At 35.0% G+C, this 13537-nt stretch overlaps 1 protein-coding gene across 3 annotated transcripts in view; it reads left to right on the plus strand.

Annotated features, from left to right (window-relative positions):
* Positions 1-13537, plus strand: part of ZC2HC1A (zinc finger C2HC-type containing 1A) — a 72440-nt gene that overhangs the window by 18445 nt on the left and 40458 nt on the right. For 2 of the 3 annotated variants that reach the window (XM_015145606.3, XM_015145607.3), the window contains exons 1-3: positions 705-780; positions 10430-10506; positions 13221-13337. In XM_015145606.3, coding sequence (XP_015001092.1) covers positions 765-780; positions 10430-10506; positions 13221-13337 — 210 coding nt within the window. In that variant the 5' untranslated portion in view covers positions 705-764. Of the gene's footprint in view, positions 1-704; positions 781-10429; positions 10507-13220; positions 13338-13537 lie in introns of those variants that run through there. The other variant, XM_077942846.1, reaches the window with a different exon arrangement.

The raw sequence follows: 13537 nt of genomic DNA on the forward strand, positions 1-13537 counted from the left end.
CATTATCAGGCCAGGCGACTGTTTTGGTTCAAGGATGATAAAGTACAGGGACAGGGTAGGCCAAGAGTAGAAGACGGAGGGAGAACTGGGTTTCACTTCTAATTTTTGGACCAAGCTTTCGTGGTGAGGAAATTGTTTTCAAGGGCTTAGAACAATCGCAGTTCCACAATCGCCGATAGAAAAAGTATGATTTCTCTAGAAAAAAAAAGTGTCTTAACCTATGAAGCTGTGTGTGAAGATCAAGTCTAGGGGATACGCTGAAGTCAAGTCATGCGACCAAAGAGCAGAAAACAGAGAGTGCTGCATGCAAGCGTGCTAGGCGTTTGTTTGGTTTGCTTGCCTGCTTAAAGTATCTGCTGGGAGGGATGGCGGCTAGAAGTCAGAGGCATTGACTTGATTTGAGGAACTGGTGAAGCAGAGTCCAGGAGGTGCTGAGGTACTCTAAATAGGAGGATAAGGTATGAGGGAAAACAAGGCTGGAGTCAAACAAAGGCGCCGTTGCGTCGCAGAATGCAACCTGAAGCGGCTCGCGGCTCCCTGGAGGGTAACCGGGGGAGACACAGCCGGGTGGCAGCCAGGCGGAGACCGCAGGAGCCTAGCCTCCGCCGAGGCCCCGCCCCCACGGATCCCCGCCCCCGCAGCTGCGGAACCAATGGGAGCCCGGAATGTTAGCGGGTGGGAGGTGCGGCTGGGTTGCTACAGCCAGAACTGGGCGGTGGCGGGCGCTGCGGGAGGAGTCTCGCTGAGCTCGGGGCGGTGGCGCAATGGAGGGACTGGAAGGTGAGGCGATGAAGGGATGCGGGCAGGACGGCTAGAGCGGGCCTGGAACAGCTGGGGACCCTGGGCACCAGTAGCAGGAAGGCGAGGGCAGGTTCGGAGCGGCGGACCTCACCGCGTCGCCGCCGCGTCTCCGGGGGCCGGGGCCATAGGGAGCCGGACAGTCCCCGATGCGGTGGAGCGAACGCTCCCGGGCTGCCCCGCCTTAGACGGTCTTCAACTGGGCTTGCCAGCCCGGAGCCAGATCCTGCCTCTGGCAAGATGCCTGCACGTCTCTTCCTACTATTTTCTGATCTTGCTTGACTCCTGAGTGCCCTTTTAGTGATCCCAGTCTCTGGCCAGATTTTGTTTTCCTTGCACTGGCCTCTCTCCATTATTGTCCACGGCCTTAACACCACCAGGCCAGTTTGTGCTGGAGTCCCGGGGTGTGTCTCCAGCCTCGAGCTCCTGACATTCCTTGGCTAGTTTCCCTAGGTAACCGCTTTTTTACATTTCGACAGCATCTTCTGTCGGAGGGATGTCAGAGCATCTCCTAAGGAAGTGTCACTGGCCAGCTTTAGAGCCGGTACAATCGATTATCAGGAGGATTTGATGGCTTATTCACGGCCGCTGAGTGAGGAAGAGCCTGTAATTGATTCCTTATCTTTGGGTTTATCTTTGTACTGTAACCATGACTCCAGATTTTGCTTTGTTCCCAGTTCTTTCACTTTTTCTCTATTCTGTTTTTACTCATTTTATCCTGTGTAATGAAAGCATTCACCTAAAAACAAAGGAAGGAAAAAAACACGGTAACTAGCATTGGCAACAACAATTTCAAGATTTTTTTATTTGTTTTGATGAAGAACAAACCTTCAGAATTGAAAGATCCTCTTGTCTTGATTTAGCTCCTTTCCCCCTGTCTCCTAGTTTACACGGATTCAGCTGGAATTAAGAATTAGCAGAAGCTTTGAGTCTTGTGTATTGTTGCATGCTAGGGAGTAAAATATTGTACATTGTGTGATGAAGTTAAAAGTGGTAACCGGTAACTTTTTCAGTCACCTAAGTTCACCAAAAAACAGATGTAATAACGTGAGTAGCAGTTTATTTCGTGCTTTTGCTCTGATAAATAAATAATTCCGATAATTTTTCATTTGTGGGCAGCTGCAGTGTGCTATGGCCAAATGAAGGTCTTGTTTTTTGCTTAGGTGTTTTTGGAAGATAATTCAAGTGTCCATGAAATAAGGAATTGTAATGATAGTGCAGTATATTTTTTACTTTCAAGATACTTTTGTATCTTGGTGGGATTAAAGCACAGTGGGTAGGAGTATGGGTTCTGGAATTCTCATGAGATTATCATACACAATATGATAAGGTTTTATTACATATTATCTATAAAGTGTTTTTTAACAGTTTGCAGATTTTTATTATTTTATTCAACATTTGTTATTAAGGCAAAGATCATCATCTGATTTTTCACTTACGTATCCTAGGCACCTAAAACAATGCCTGACACAAAGTGGGTACTCAATAAATATTTGTTGTTAAATAAATGTCTATTACGGGCATCTTTTTAGGTTCTAGGATGCAGCAAAGAATAAAAATGATAAAGATTTACTCTCATCGAACCTACATTTTAGTGGACCTTACATTTTAACAGTGCTAAGATATTACTATTGAAACCTTACTATGAATGTTTTTAAAATGTAATGGAAACCTATTATGATACTCAGTTGGATAGGTGGACAAATGGGATTCTGTATTTATAGGCATGTTTTATGGACCCAGCTTATAATGTTAATAGTGCTTGCTCTTTACTGTTACATTTTTTTTTTAAGAAAATAAGATTCTATCATTAACTATAATGTGTTTAATTGTGATAAATCGGGTTGAAATATGTGAAGTTGCCCTAAATTATGTAGGGCAAAACAGTTGAATTCTGGTAATTTCAAGTGGTTCAATTTAATAAAGGTTCTGAGAATTTTCTGTTGAAGTTAGGATGGTGCCTTTCTCCTCTTTCTCCTTCTCCCCCTCCCTCCCCTAAGAGATCACACTTTGCAAATATCAAACTCTGAGTCTTAAGTTTACCGTTCATTAATTCATTCATCCATTCTTTCATTCTAGAAACATTGATACAGTGATAGATAAAGTAGTTTCTTTCCTCTATTGGAAGTTAAAGTCTAGTACTTTGAAGGTGTCTAATAAATATTACATTGCAGTATCCAGTAAGAAATATTCAAAAGTTTGCTTAATGTGTCAGAGTAATTGAGTAAGTATTGTACTCTGGCATTAGACATATGTTTCTAGTTGAAACCAGTTACCAGACATTGATCTTGGCTATAAAACCAGAAAATATGGACTCTTGAAAATTTCTATTAAAGATAATCTCACTCTTTCTTACAACTTTTACGTTATTTGCATGTAATCATATACCATTTGTTTTACTTTTGGTCTTCTGGGTCTTTATGCTTCTTGAATAGTCAATAGATGAGGTATTAGGCTCAAGCCCTATACTTTGAAACCAAATACAAGTTATCTATGTTTTTGTAGAATCAATATCTGAGCACTTCTACTTTCTGTGGGTAATTATAGCAAAGCCTTTTCATTCAATAAAATTTGTGCCCTACAAAATCTATCTAAGGATAATAGAAGTAGTTCTAGACTTGGGAGAGTTCTAATCTCTTACAAGCTTTTTTTTTTTTTTTTTTTTTTTTTTTTTTTTTTTTTGGTCGTCAAATGAAGAGATGGTAAAATCTAAGCAGATTTTATCCTTGTATACAGTATTGTCATTCCCTTCATATCCCTAATAAATGGTTATAAAAGTTGTGGCAGAGATCCAGGCTGTCCGTTCCTTTTGCAGATTGTTGAAATTATTAGATCTTAGTATTGCCCTCTAAAACTTGATTAGAAGACTGACTGCTCTTCAGTGTAGCCCTTGGTTTAAAGACAGTCATGTCTCATCAAAATTTCTGTTTTGTTTTATTTTTTCGTAGTATAAATGTATACTAGTTTACTGAATAATTTATCTTTATTCATTTATCTAGCGTTTATTGCTTTTTGGTACTGAGTTGGATGCCAGATATTTTAATAGACAGTGTATTGGAGAGGACTGTGTTTGAGTCCTTGCTTTGTTTCTTTTTAGCTCTATAATTTGGTCAGTTTACTTAATCTGAACCCTTATTTTCCCTGCTATGAAAAAAATGAAGTTATTAAATATGTAACTACCTAAATTATATTAAGTATTAAATAATGTAATATATGTAAAACATTTAGCTAAGTGCCTAGTGCATAGGAGTCCCTCTCAGTGTGTGTTTGTTAGATGGAGAAAATCACAAAAAGCATGTTAGCAGGTCCAGTATAGGTAAAACATAGCATGCTTGGGAGGAGAGAAGGAAATACTGAAGCCAAGAGAGAAAGGAATTTAAAGGTGAAAGGGATTCATCAGCAGTGGCTCAGACTATCGAAAGGCCCAGTAGGATGGGGATTCAAAAGAGGGCTTCAGATTTGACCATTAGTAAATTAATAGTAATCAGTTACCTTCCTTTTTAATGTCATTATTATCTCCTTATTAAACAAACTTTCCCTGATTATCCATACTTCTCCAAGACAGCGTTGTGACCCTCTTTTCTCCCCTTACTTCGTTCTTCCTTCATTGTGGTTATCACCATGTAACATTTTATATATGAGTTTTTATTTGTTTTTTCCCTATTAGATGAGTGAAAGCTCTATAAGATCAGAGTCTTTGTTTTTTTTTTTTTAAATCATCTTTATACCCCTACCTCCTAGAACAGTTTCTGCCTCATGCTAGGTGCTCAACAAATACTTATTGAATCAAGGAATGGATGTATTTCTTTCTTTGTATCTTTCTTTCATTCTTTTTTTTTTTTTGAGATGGAGTTTTGCTCTTGTTGCCCAGGCTGGAGTGCAATGGCACGATCTTGGCTCACCACAACCTCTGCCTCCCGGATTCAAGCGATTCTTCTGCCTCAGCCTCTGGAGTAGCTGGGATTACAGGCATGTGTCACCACACCCAGTTAATTTTGTATTTTTAGTAGAGACGGGGTTTCTCCATGTTGGTCAGGCTGGTTTCGAACTCCCGACCTCAGGTGATCCGCCCGCCTTGGCCTCCCAAAGGGCTGGGATTACAGGTGTGAGCCACCGTGCCTGGCACAATGGTTGTATTTCAATACAGTGCTTGGTCTGATAATGTCTCCCTGCAATTTAGACAGCAAGTGAATGAGAGGTAGGGAAAGACTAAGCAGAAAATGTAAGTTAGTGTTTCAAAAAATGTGCTCCTCAGGACACTGGTGGAGGACATTGGTCTTGGGAGTACAAAGGATTTCTGATAAAATAAATTTGGGGAAATAACAACATATTGTCTCTTTAAGACTAAGGGAGTTCTGCTCTAAGAGAACCCATTTAACTTAGTTTAATCTACCATTTTCCAAACATTTGGCCGTGAAGCAAGGGATTTGAGGATAATTCCTAGTATAAATCATGGGTCATGTTCAGACTGGGTAGGAAGGGACACGCAGCCAGGAATGAGCTTATTAAGAAAAGCAAGTCACTTTGAGATCAAGATAGTAACTTAGAGAAAGGTAGGAAGTAGAATTCTATGGTTAAAGAGGAAACTTGAGTGTTTTAAAGTCCAGAGTTGGTTGTTTAGGCAGTAGTTTTGCCAAACTAGAGTGCAGGTGACTAAAATGCTGTGAAGGATGAAGGTTGTGTGTTGAGTTGGGTAGGCATTGACTAGGTTAAGACAAAAACTCTTCTAGGATGAGCTGAAAAGGGTAAATCTTGTGAGACACTGGAGAATATTGATTTGAAAGTAATTCGATTTTAGAAAGGATACTGGGAAGAAAGTGGTATAACATATTTTGTGCTTCAAAGGAAAGGTTTGTTGAGCATTAAAGGAATCAAATGAACGATGATAAAATATAAGACTTACCAGCAGTAAGGAGATAGACATGCCACAAGGGAGGCCAGAAATGTTCTTAATTTCCAAAATTTCTTTGAAAATGTTCTCTCACAGTTCTTAAATGTATGCATTTTAAAATGTCACAACTATTTTAAATAAAATAATTATTTCTCATCACTTACAGTGTTAGATAAAGATACCATTTCAAGTCTTATCATCATGCAGGTTTTGAAGTTGCAAAATATAAGCAACTCATAGTTGCAAAATAGAAGCAACTCATAACGGAATCAACAGTGTGTGCCAAATAAATTTTGCATGGAGAGATTGGCTTTTTAAGAGTTCAGGAATATTAAAGTACTTTTTTGACTTGGTTCTATCCATCACCTTGAGTGCTTATTTCAACAGTATTTGCTCTCTGGTACAATATTCACCCCTCTGAATATCATCTTTCTCTTGTATTTTTGTAAGCTGCAAAATTTGCTAGTTTTTGCCACTTAGGAAAGGTTAGTGGAATTTGCCTGCATGTCTTGGAAAGTAGTAGTTTTTATTTCTGTAGGTTATGAAGCATTTTATATGTAATAGTTGATCCTCTGAAATTTTAAAGTAAATTGAGCAAATATTAGCCTCATTTAACAGTTGTTAAACTGAGTCTGCCTATATGATTAGTCATACATTTTCTTCTAATTCATGTCTTAAAGACTTTTCTAATAAGGAGTTCTTTGCTGTAAGTCTTTTCAGGTTCTCAGTTCTCTGTGTAGATAAGTGGAAATTATTTCCTCAACATGGTATATACTACCTGAAGCATTCATTCTACCATCTGCAATTGGTTTAATCATTCTTATATATAAACTTTATTTAAAAAATCAGTAAGAAAGATGTCTTCTATGTAATTTTCTTGCTAACGTGGTCTTAAGGTAGATTTTGTTAAATTACAGTATGTTACAAATAAAAGGGGACCATATATCATTTAACTTAAATTCCTTATTTTATATAAGAAAATCTAAATCTTAGAAAGCTTAAATATCTTGCCTGGGGACTCATAGTTCTCAGTGACAGAGCTGGGGACTTGAAGTCAGATAATATAAGACAAATTCCAGTGCTTTTTCAACTATAGTTGTCATGTCTTTTAATGAATTTAATTAGAGCAAAATGTGGCTTTTGACTCTGAGGCCTAAGGTATTTATCATAATCTGGGTAGAAGGTTCCATTAATATGTTTTTTAAAAATTATTTTAGTAATAAAATTTATATCCAGGCACGTGATGATTATTTTAATTTTAATTGAGTGAAAGGTGCAGCCACATTATTATTTAATTAGTTGCGTGTGTGAGGTCAGAATATTTTAACCCCTTGGTCCAATTAATCTTAATATAAGTATTACATGTATAAAATAACAATTCAAATAATACATACAGTTTGCATAACTAGGTAATCTTAACCTTATAGCAGTATACTTTCTATTATCTGGTGATAAAGAAAACATGATTTTTTTTTACCCTAGACTCTTCAGATCAACTCAGTATGCCACTTAACTGATCACCAGCAGTATTTCTTCATGCCTTGGAGATTAATAAGATAAAGTTTGTTTTTAAGGTTTAGTAATTTACCATAGAGATAACCTTTAAGGTAAAAGAACATGACAAATTGATTTGTTTAAAATAATTACCAGAAAACTACATATTTTCAACTAATCAGCTTGGTTATCCTTAAATTATGACTTTTCTGTGTTAATTCTGGTCTTTTTGCCCACTGATAACTCTTAAGCCCATTTTAATTGATAATTTTGCTTACTTCAAAATACAGTAAGAAGTATTTTTTACAACAACTGACAACTTACCAATGAAACTAAAGAAAACATGACAATGTGAAGTTTCACAATTTAAATTATAGAAATTATTTTAAATTTTTAAAAAAATTTTACTTTAAGTTCTGGGATACATGTGCAGAATGTGCAGGTTTGTTACATAGGTATACATGTGCCATGGTGGTTTGTTGCACCCATCAACCTGTCATCTAGGTTTTAAGCCCCACATGCATTAGATATTTGTCCTAATGCTCTCCCTCCTCTTGCCCCCTACGCCCTGACAGGCCCTGGTGTGTGATGTTCGCCTCCCTGTGTCCATGTGTTCTCATTGTTCACCTCCCACTTATGAATGAGAACATGTGGTGTTTGATTTTCTGTTCCTGTGTTAGTTTGCTGAGAATGATGGTTTCCAGCTTCATCCATGCCCCTGCAAAGGACATGAACTCATTCTTTTTTATGACTGCATAGTATTCCATGGTGGATATGTGCCACATTTTCTTCATCCAGTCTATCATTGATGGGCATTTGGGTTGGTTCTAAGTCTTTGCTATTGTAAATAGTGCTGCAGTAAGCATACGTGTGCATGTGTCTTTGTAGTAGAATGATTTATAATTCTTTGGGTATATATCCAGTAATGGGATTGCTGGGTCAAATGGTATTTCTGGTTCTAGATCCTTGAGGAATCACCACACTGACTTCCACAATGGTTGAATTAATTTACACTCCCACCAACAATGTAAAAGTGTTCCTATTTCTCCACATCTTCTCCAGCATCTGTTGTTTCCTGACTTTTTAATGATCGCCATTCTAACTGGCATAAAATGATATTCTGTTTTAGAGAATGAAAGTGTTGTCAAAATTGGAGAATTGTTACCTTCCTACTGGGTAGAAGTTCCCTCCATAGGTCTTGACATCAACACACATGCACATGTTGTATTTTGTCAATTACAGTGCTATGCTCTATGACCAGCTAATATTAGAAGACATTATAAATTTATATATATGTAATATATATATATATCTTTATTTTGGGTGAAGTAATTGCATTCTTTTCCAAAAAAGATTTCTTTGGGGTATAATTGCTTTTAAATTATCCCCAAATAGCATTATTTTAAAATGGGATTGTATGTGTTTATGCCTTATAGTGATAATAATTTTCTTTTTTAAAAAAATGTTTAAACATGTTTGATAGCTTGTGGAAATTAATGTCAAGAACTGGATTTTATTATATGGTAATATTCTGGTTGCTGTTATGTTTTAATTTTTTTGTATAAAAAATAAGAGATGATTTGGTTCTTAGATCTATTTAATAAGTAAGTAATAGAGATTATGTTAGCTTTATGAGAACAATAATTGTGTTATTCTGTCCTTGTGTTAATATTACTTAATGCATGCTTAGTATGTAGTTTTTCTATGTGCTGAATTTATTTTTCTCAATAGTTAATTTTTATAAGATTTTGCTTTGTCATCTATTTAACAAGTAGATAAGCAAATACACTTTTAAGTATAATATGTGGTGCTTTTTAATATTTTTTATTGATGAATTTTAAAATCATTCCTTATGTAAAAGAATACATGAAAACTATAAGCAAATTTAGTAGATTAGTTAGCATGTGATGTTACTTAGACCATCATTTTGAAGACATTCTTACCTAAATGAACCTAATGGTTTCCGTTTAGTAACTCTGGATTGTAGTGGACTTAAGTGATCCAGATAAATGAGATGCTCTCCCTAAATAGCTTAGCTCCTGGTGTTGGAGAAGGACAAATCAGGCAAATGTTAGCTTTGCTTTTGTGGTGTTGACTGCTTAACTGCCACCACACAACATTGCCTCCATCTGAGATGACAAGTAGTCACTATCCACCAGTCAAATAGGGCAGTGGAGTAACAGGAAAATGAGAAAACAAAACAATTCTTCTGTTACTGTATTTGAATGCAATCTTACTAATATCTATTTTGGTTTGCCTGTTTAGTTCTCCATGAACTCACTAAATGTCTTGGACCAGGTTATATGGAGTCATAATTGTACTTTTAAAAATTAGTTTGTTACTTCCAAAGGAAAATGTTTTTCTATTTGTCTTTCATATGATAAAAGAATTTCAGCATCTCTAAAATATTCAGCAGAAACTAAGGGGAAAATGTTACATGTTTAAGTATCATTTTTAGGAAATTACAGGTATGAAAACAAGTTTATGTTTGATATTTGGAAATAAAATAAAATGACAAAATGAATTATGTAGAGTCACAAAGAATGTAGGTTCTTTTTTTTTTTCTCTTTTTAGTAATAACATTTGTTGTATTCAGGTACATGATAGTTATATTAATTTTGTTAATAACTGAGTGAAAGTTGTAGCTACCTCTTTATTTAATTTTGTTTGTAAGGTCAGAATATCTCCATTTACTAGTCCACTGACTCTTTATAAGTTGTATATGTAAAAAATAATAATTCATATAATACATGTAATTGCATAACTAGGTGATAGCATTGCACTTTCTGTTTGGTGATAAACAGAATAAGATTCCTTTTATTCTATATACTTCAAATCATTGGAGGAAGTCGCTGAACTGATCACTAATGGTATTTCTTCATGCCTTGGAAATTAATAAGATAAATTTTGTTCTTAAAATGTAGTAATTTACCATAGAGATAGCCTGTAAGTTAAGAGAATATGACAAATTGATTTGCTTAAAATAATTACAAGAAAATTAGATATTCCCAACAGTATTAGTTTGGATATCTTTAAATCATGACTCTTGCATATTTATCTTGACCTTTTTCACCACTGATAACTAAGTATTATACTCCTTTTAATAGATAATTTTGCTTATTTCAAAATGCAGTAAAACATTTTTCACAAAAACTGATAATTTACCTATAAAACTAAAAGATTAAAATGTGAAGTTTCACAATTTTAAGTTATAGAAATTATTTATTAAATTCCTTCCTGTTTTAGAGAATGGAGGTGTTGTCCAAGTTGGAGAATTGTTACCTTGCAAGATTTGTGGAAGAACATTCTTTCCAGTAGCATTAGTGAGTAGACTGATTTTGTACCTTTATGGTTTTACAGATCTGTAATTGTTCAATAATTCTGGTCAATTCTCATGGGAAGAACTTATGTGGAACAGTTTTTCAAGAGTTAATGGGTAATATTCTTTGTTCAAGGGTCTTGATTTCAGCTATGCCATTCTTCCAGAATGCTTTCTTTCCTTCAGAATTTGGTCTTCAGAACTCTTCTATTAAAGTTTAAAGTTATTCCTAGTTTTATGAGACTCTTACCAAAAACAAACAAAATCACAACAAACGAAATCAGATACCTTAGAAATAAGTAATTATTTACAGATACAAAATAATATAATGTCTGGAATTTGCTTTATAGGACTTCAGGAAAAAATCAGGGATAGGTGAAACAAAATTGTTCAAATATTGGTAACTGTTGAAGCTGGGTGGTAAGTAGTAAAAGGGAATTAATTATCCTTTTTTGTCACCTCTTATGTTTGAAATGTTTCAAAGAAAAATATTTTTTCAATGTAAAAGTACACCTGAAATTTTTTATGCGTTCTTTAGATATGTTAGCTACTTAGTAAGTACAAATAAAAACGCTTTTAACTAATCTTAATAAAAATTACCTAATTAAATAGGGAATAATAAAAATTATGCCTATGTACCTTACATATTTTAATTTCAAACACAAATACACATTTATTAATACTTTGATGTAAGACAGGATTTTTCTGTGAATATGGATCTGCTGATTAAAGTTCTGCCCTATTCCGCTGTGCATCCTCTTACTTTTTCTAGTTTGTTTGTTTAAAGCAAAGTGAGGAATTAATGATCCAAAATGTCCTTCTGACTGTAAGAACCTTTTAAATAATGATGGCTTTTTTGTAATCTTTTAAAAACATCTTGCCCACACATTCAATGATTTTTTTTCTTATCAATTTATTATTTTTCAGAGTGTTCAGCTGAATTTCACAGCAAAAAAAAAAAAAAAAAAAAAAAGCCTTTTTCTGCTTTCTTTTATGTGGTATTTAACTTAATAATGTTATAACGACTAAAACTTGAGTTATGTTGGGAAACAAACACCACATACACTTGACATATATAACTTAATAAGGAACATATATACGTGGGTCCACTAGGTAGTCATCTGCTATCCTCATTTAAAAAAAAATACTTAAGAGCTGTAATTATAGTGCTTGTTTGTTGAAATGAAAACTGAAAATAAGTATGTAAAGCAGTTGATTGCTAATTGTGTACTGAAAGCCTAAGAGACTCCAAGACACCAAATAATCCAGTTTTGAGGTTTTGTTTTTCCCAGAGAAAGTTTGACAGTTCTACCTTCTTTAGTGTTTATGAAAATACAAAAGAAAAAAGTGTATTTAGTGTACCGATGTCATCAGTCATCGTGGTTAATATATTGGAGAGAAAATGTTTATCCAGTTGGTTTACTGGAGGTCATTTAAGACAGCTTCCATTCTAATGTCCCTAAACTGAATAACTGAATAAATGAATGAATGGACAACTCCATAAAAACAAACAAACAAACAAAAAACCTGTAGGAGTTTTAAACACTAGATAGCTCAAGAAAAATCCTAGGTGAAGAAAACTGCTAAGTTTGAGTTCCAGAAGGGAGGAAAAGAATTAGTATGAGGGAAGGACACAAATCAGACCACCTGTCCTATTAGTTTGTGTTAACTTTATATTAGCATACTACTGTTATGTTAACTTTAGTAATCCAAACTACTACTCTTACGTTAACTTTTGTAATCCTAAAACTAATGTATTCTTTGTATTTTCTTTTTCTAGTGTCTATGTTCAGGTATTTAATGGAGACTTTTTTTTTTTTTTTCCCAGTGTAGTAATTTTGACTTTGTTACTTTTTCTTAGTGTTACAGGACAGAGAAATATGTTACAGGAAAAGGGTCCCAATGGAGACCCTAAAAGAGAGTTTTTGGATTTTGCACACGAGTTGAGGGCGAGTTCGCAGTGCAAAGTGAAAGCAAGTTTTTTAAGAAAGTGATGAAAGAACTGGTACTCCATAGACAGAGCAGCCCTGAGGACTGCTGGTTGCCCATTTTAATGGTTATTTCTTGATGATATGCTAAACAAGGGGTGGATTATTCATGCCTCCTCTTTTTAAAACATATAGGGTAAGTTCCTGATGTAACCATGGCATTTGTAAACTGTCATGGCACTGGTGGGAGTGTAGCAGTGAGGCTGACCAGAGGTCACTCTCGTCACCATTGTGCTTTTGGTGGGTTTTGTCTGGTTCCTTTACTGCAACCTATTTTATTAGAAAGATCTTTATGACCTGTATTTTGTGCTGATCTCCTATTTTATCCTGTGACTTAGAATGCCGTAACCATCTGGGAATGCAGCCCAGTAGGTTTCAGCCTCATTTTACCCAGCTCCTGTTTAAGATGGAATTGCTCTGGTTCACACACTTCTGACATTAGTAATGTACAAACTAGGAGAAGAATATTAAATAACTTAATGAAATGTTAGAATAGTGTTTATAATTTTTTTTTTTTTTAACGAGAAAGATAACTTAGAGCATGCATTATACATACCTTTTACAACTTAACTTTTGGTTAAGGCAAGGTGTATCTTATTTATTTATTATTTTGTATTCAGATTTTTCATTTGGCCTCAGATTTTTAAACTGGTCTCAATGTAAATAAAGTTCTCTAGTCTTACCTTCTGTAGAAAAGATAATGATAGGCTACATTTCTTTTTCTTAACAGAAAAAACATGGACCCATTTGCCAGAAAACTGCTACTAAAAAACGGAAGACTTTTGATTCAAGCAGACAGAGAGCTGAAGGAACTGATATTCCAACAGTGAAACCTCTCAAACCAAGGGTAACTATATAACCTTTTGAACAGTATGAACCTTGGTGTTATGTATGTTGAAAAATATTATATTATCTGTTACATTAAGATTAAGAATAAGCACAATTATCTGCTACATTAAGATTAAAGAATAAATACAATTGTATGTTTAGAAATTATCAGAAGCTTATAAAACAAATTTTATTTTAAACAATAAGCTTTTAAACTTC

This window comes from Macaca mulatta, chromosome 8, assembly GCF_049350105.2.
Source record: "Macaca mulatta isolate MMU2019108-1 chromosome 8, T2T-MMU8v2.0, whole genome shotgun sequence".
In the NCBI taxonomy this organism is placed as follows: Eukaryota; Metazoa; Chordata; class Mammalia; order Primates; family Cercopithecidae; genus Macaca; species Macaca mulatta.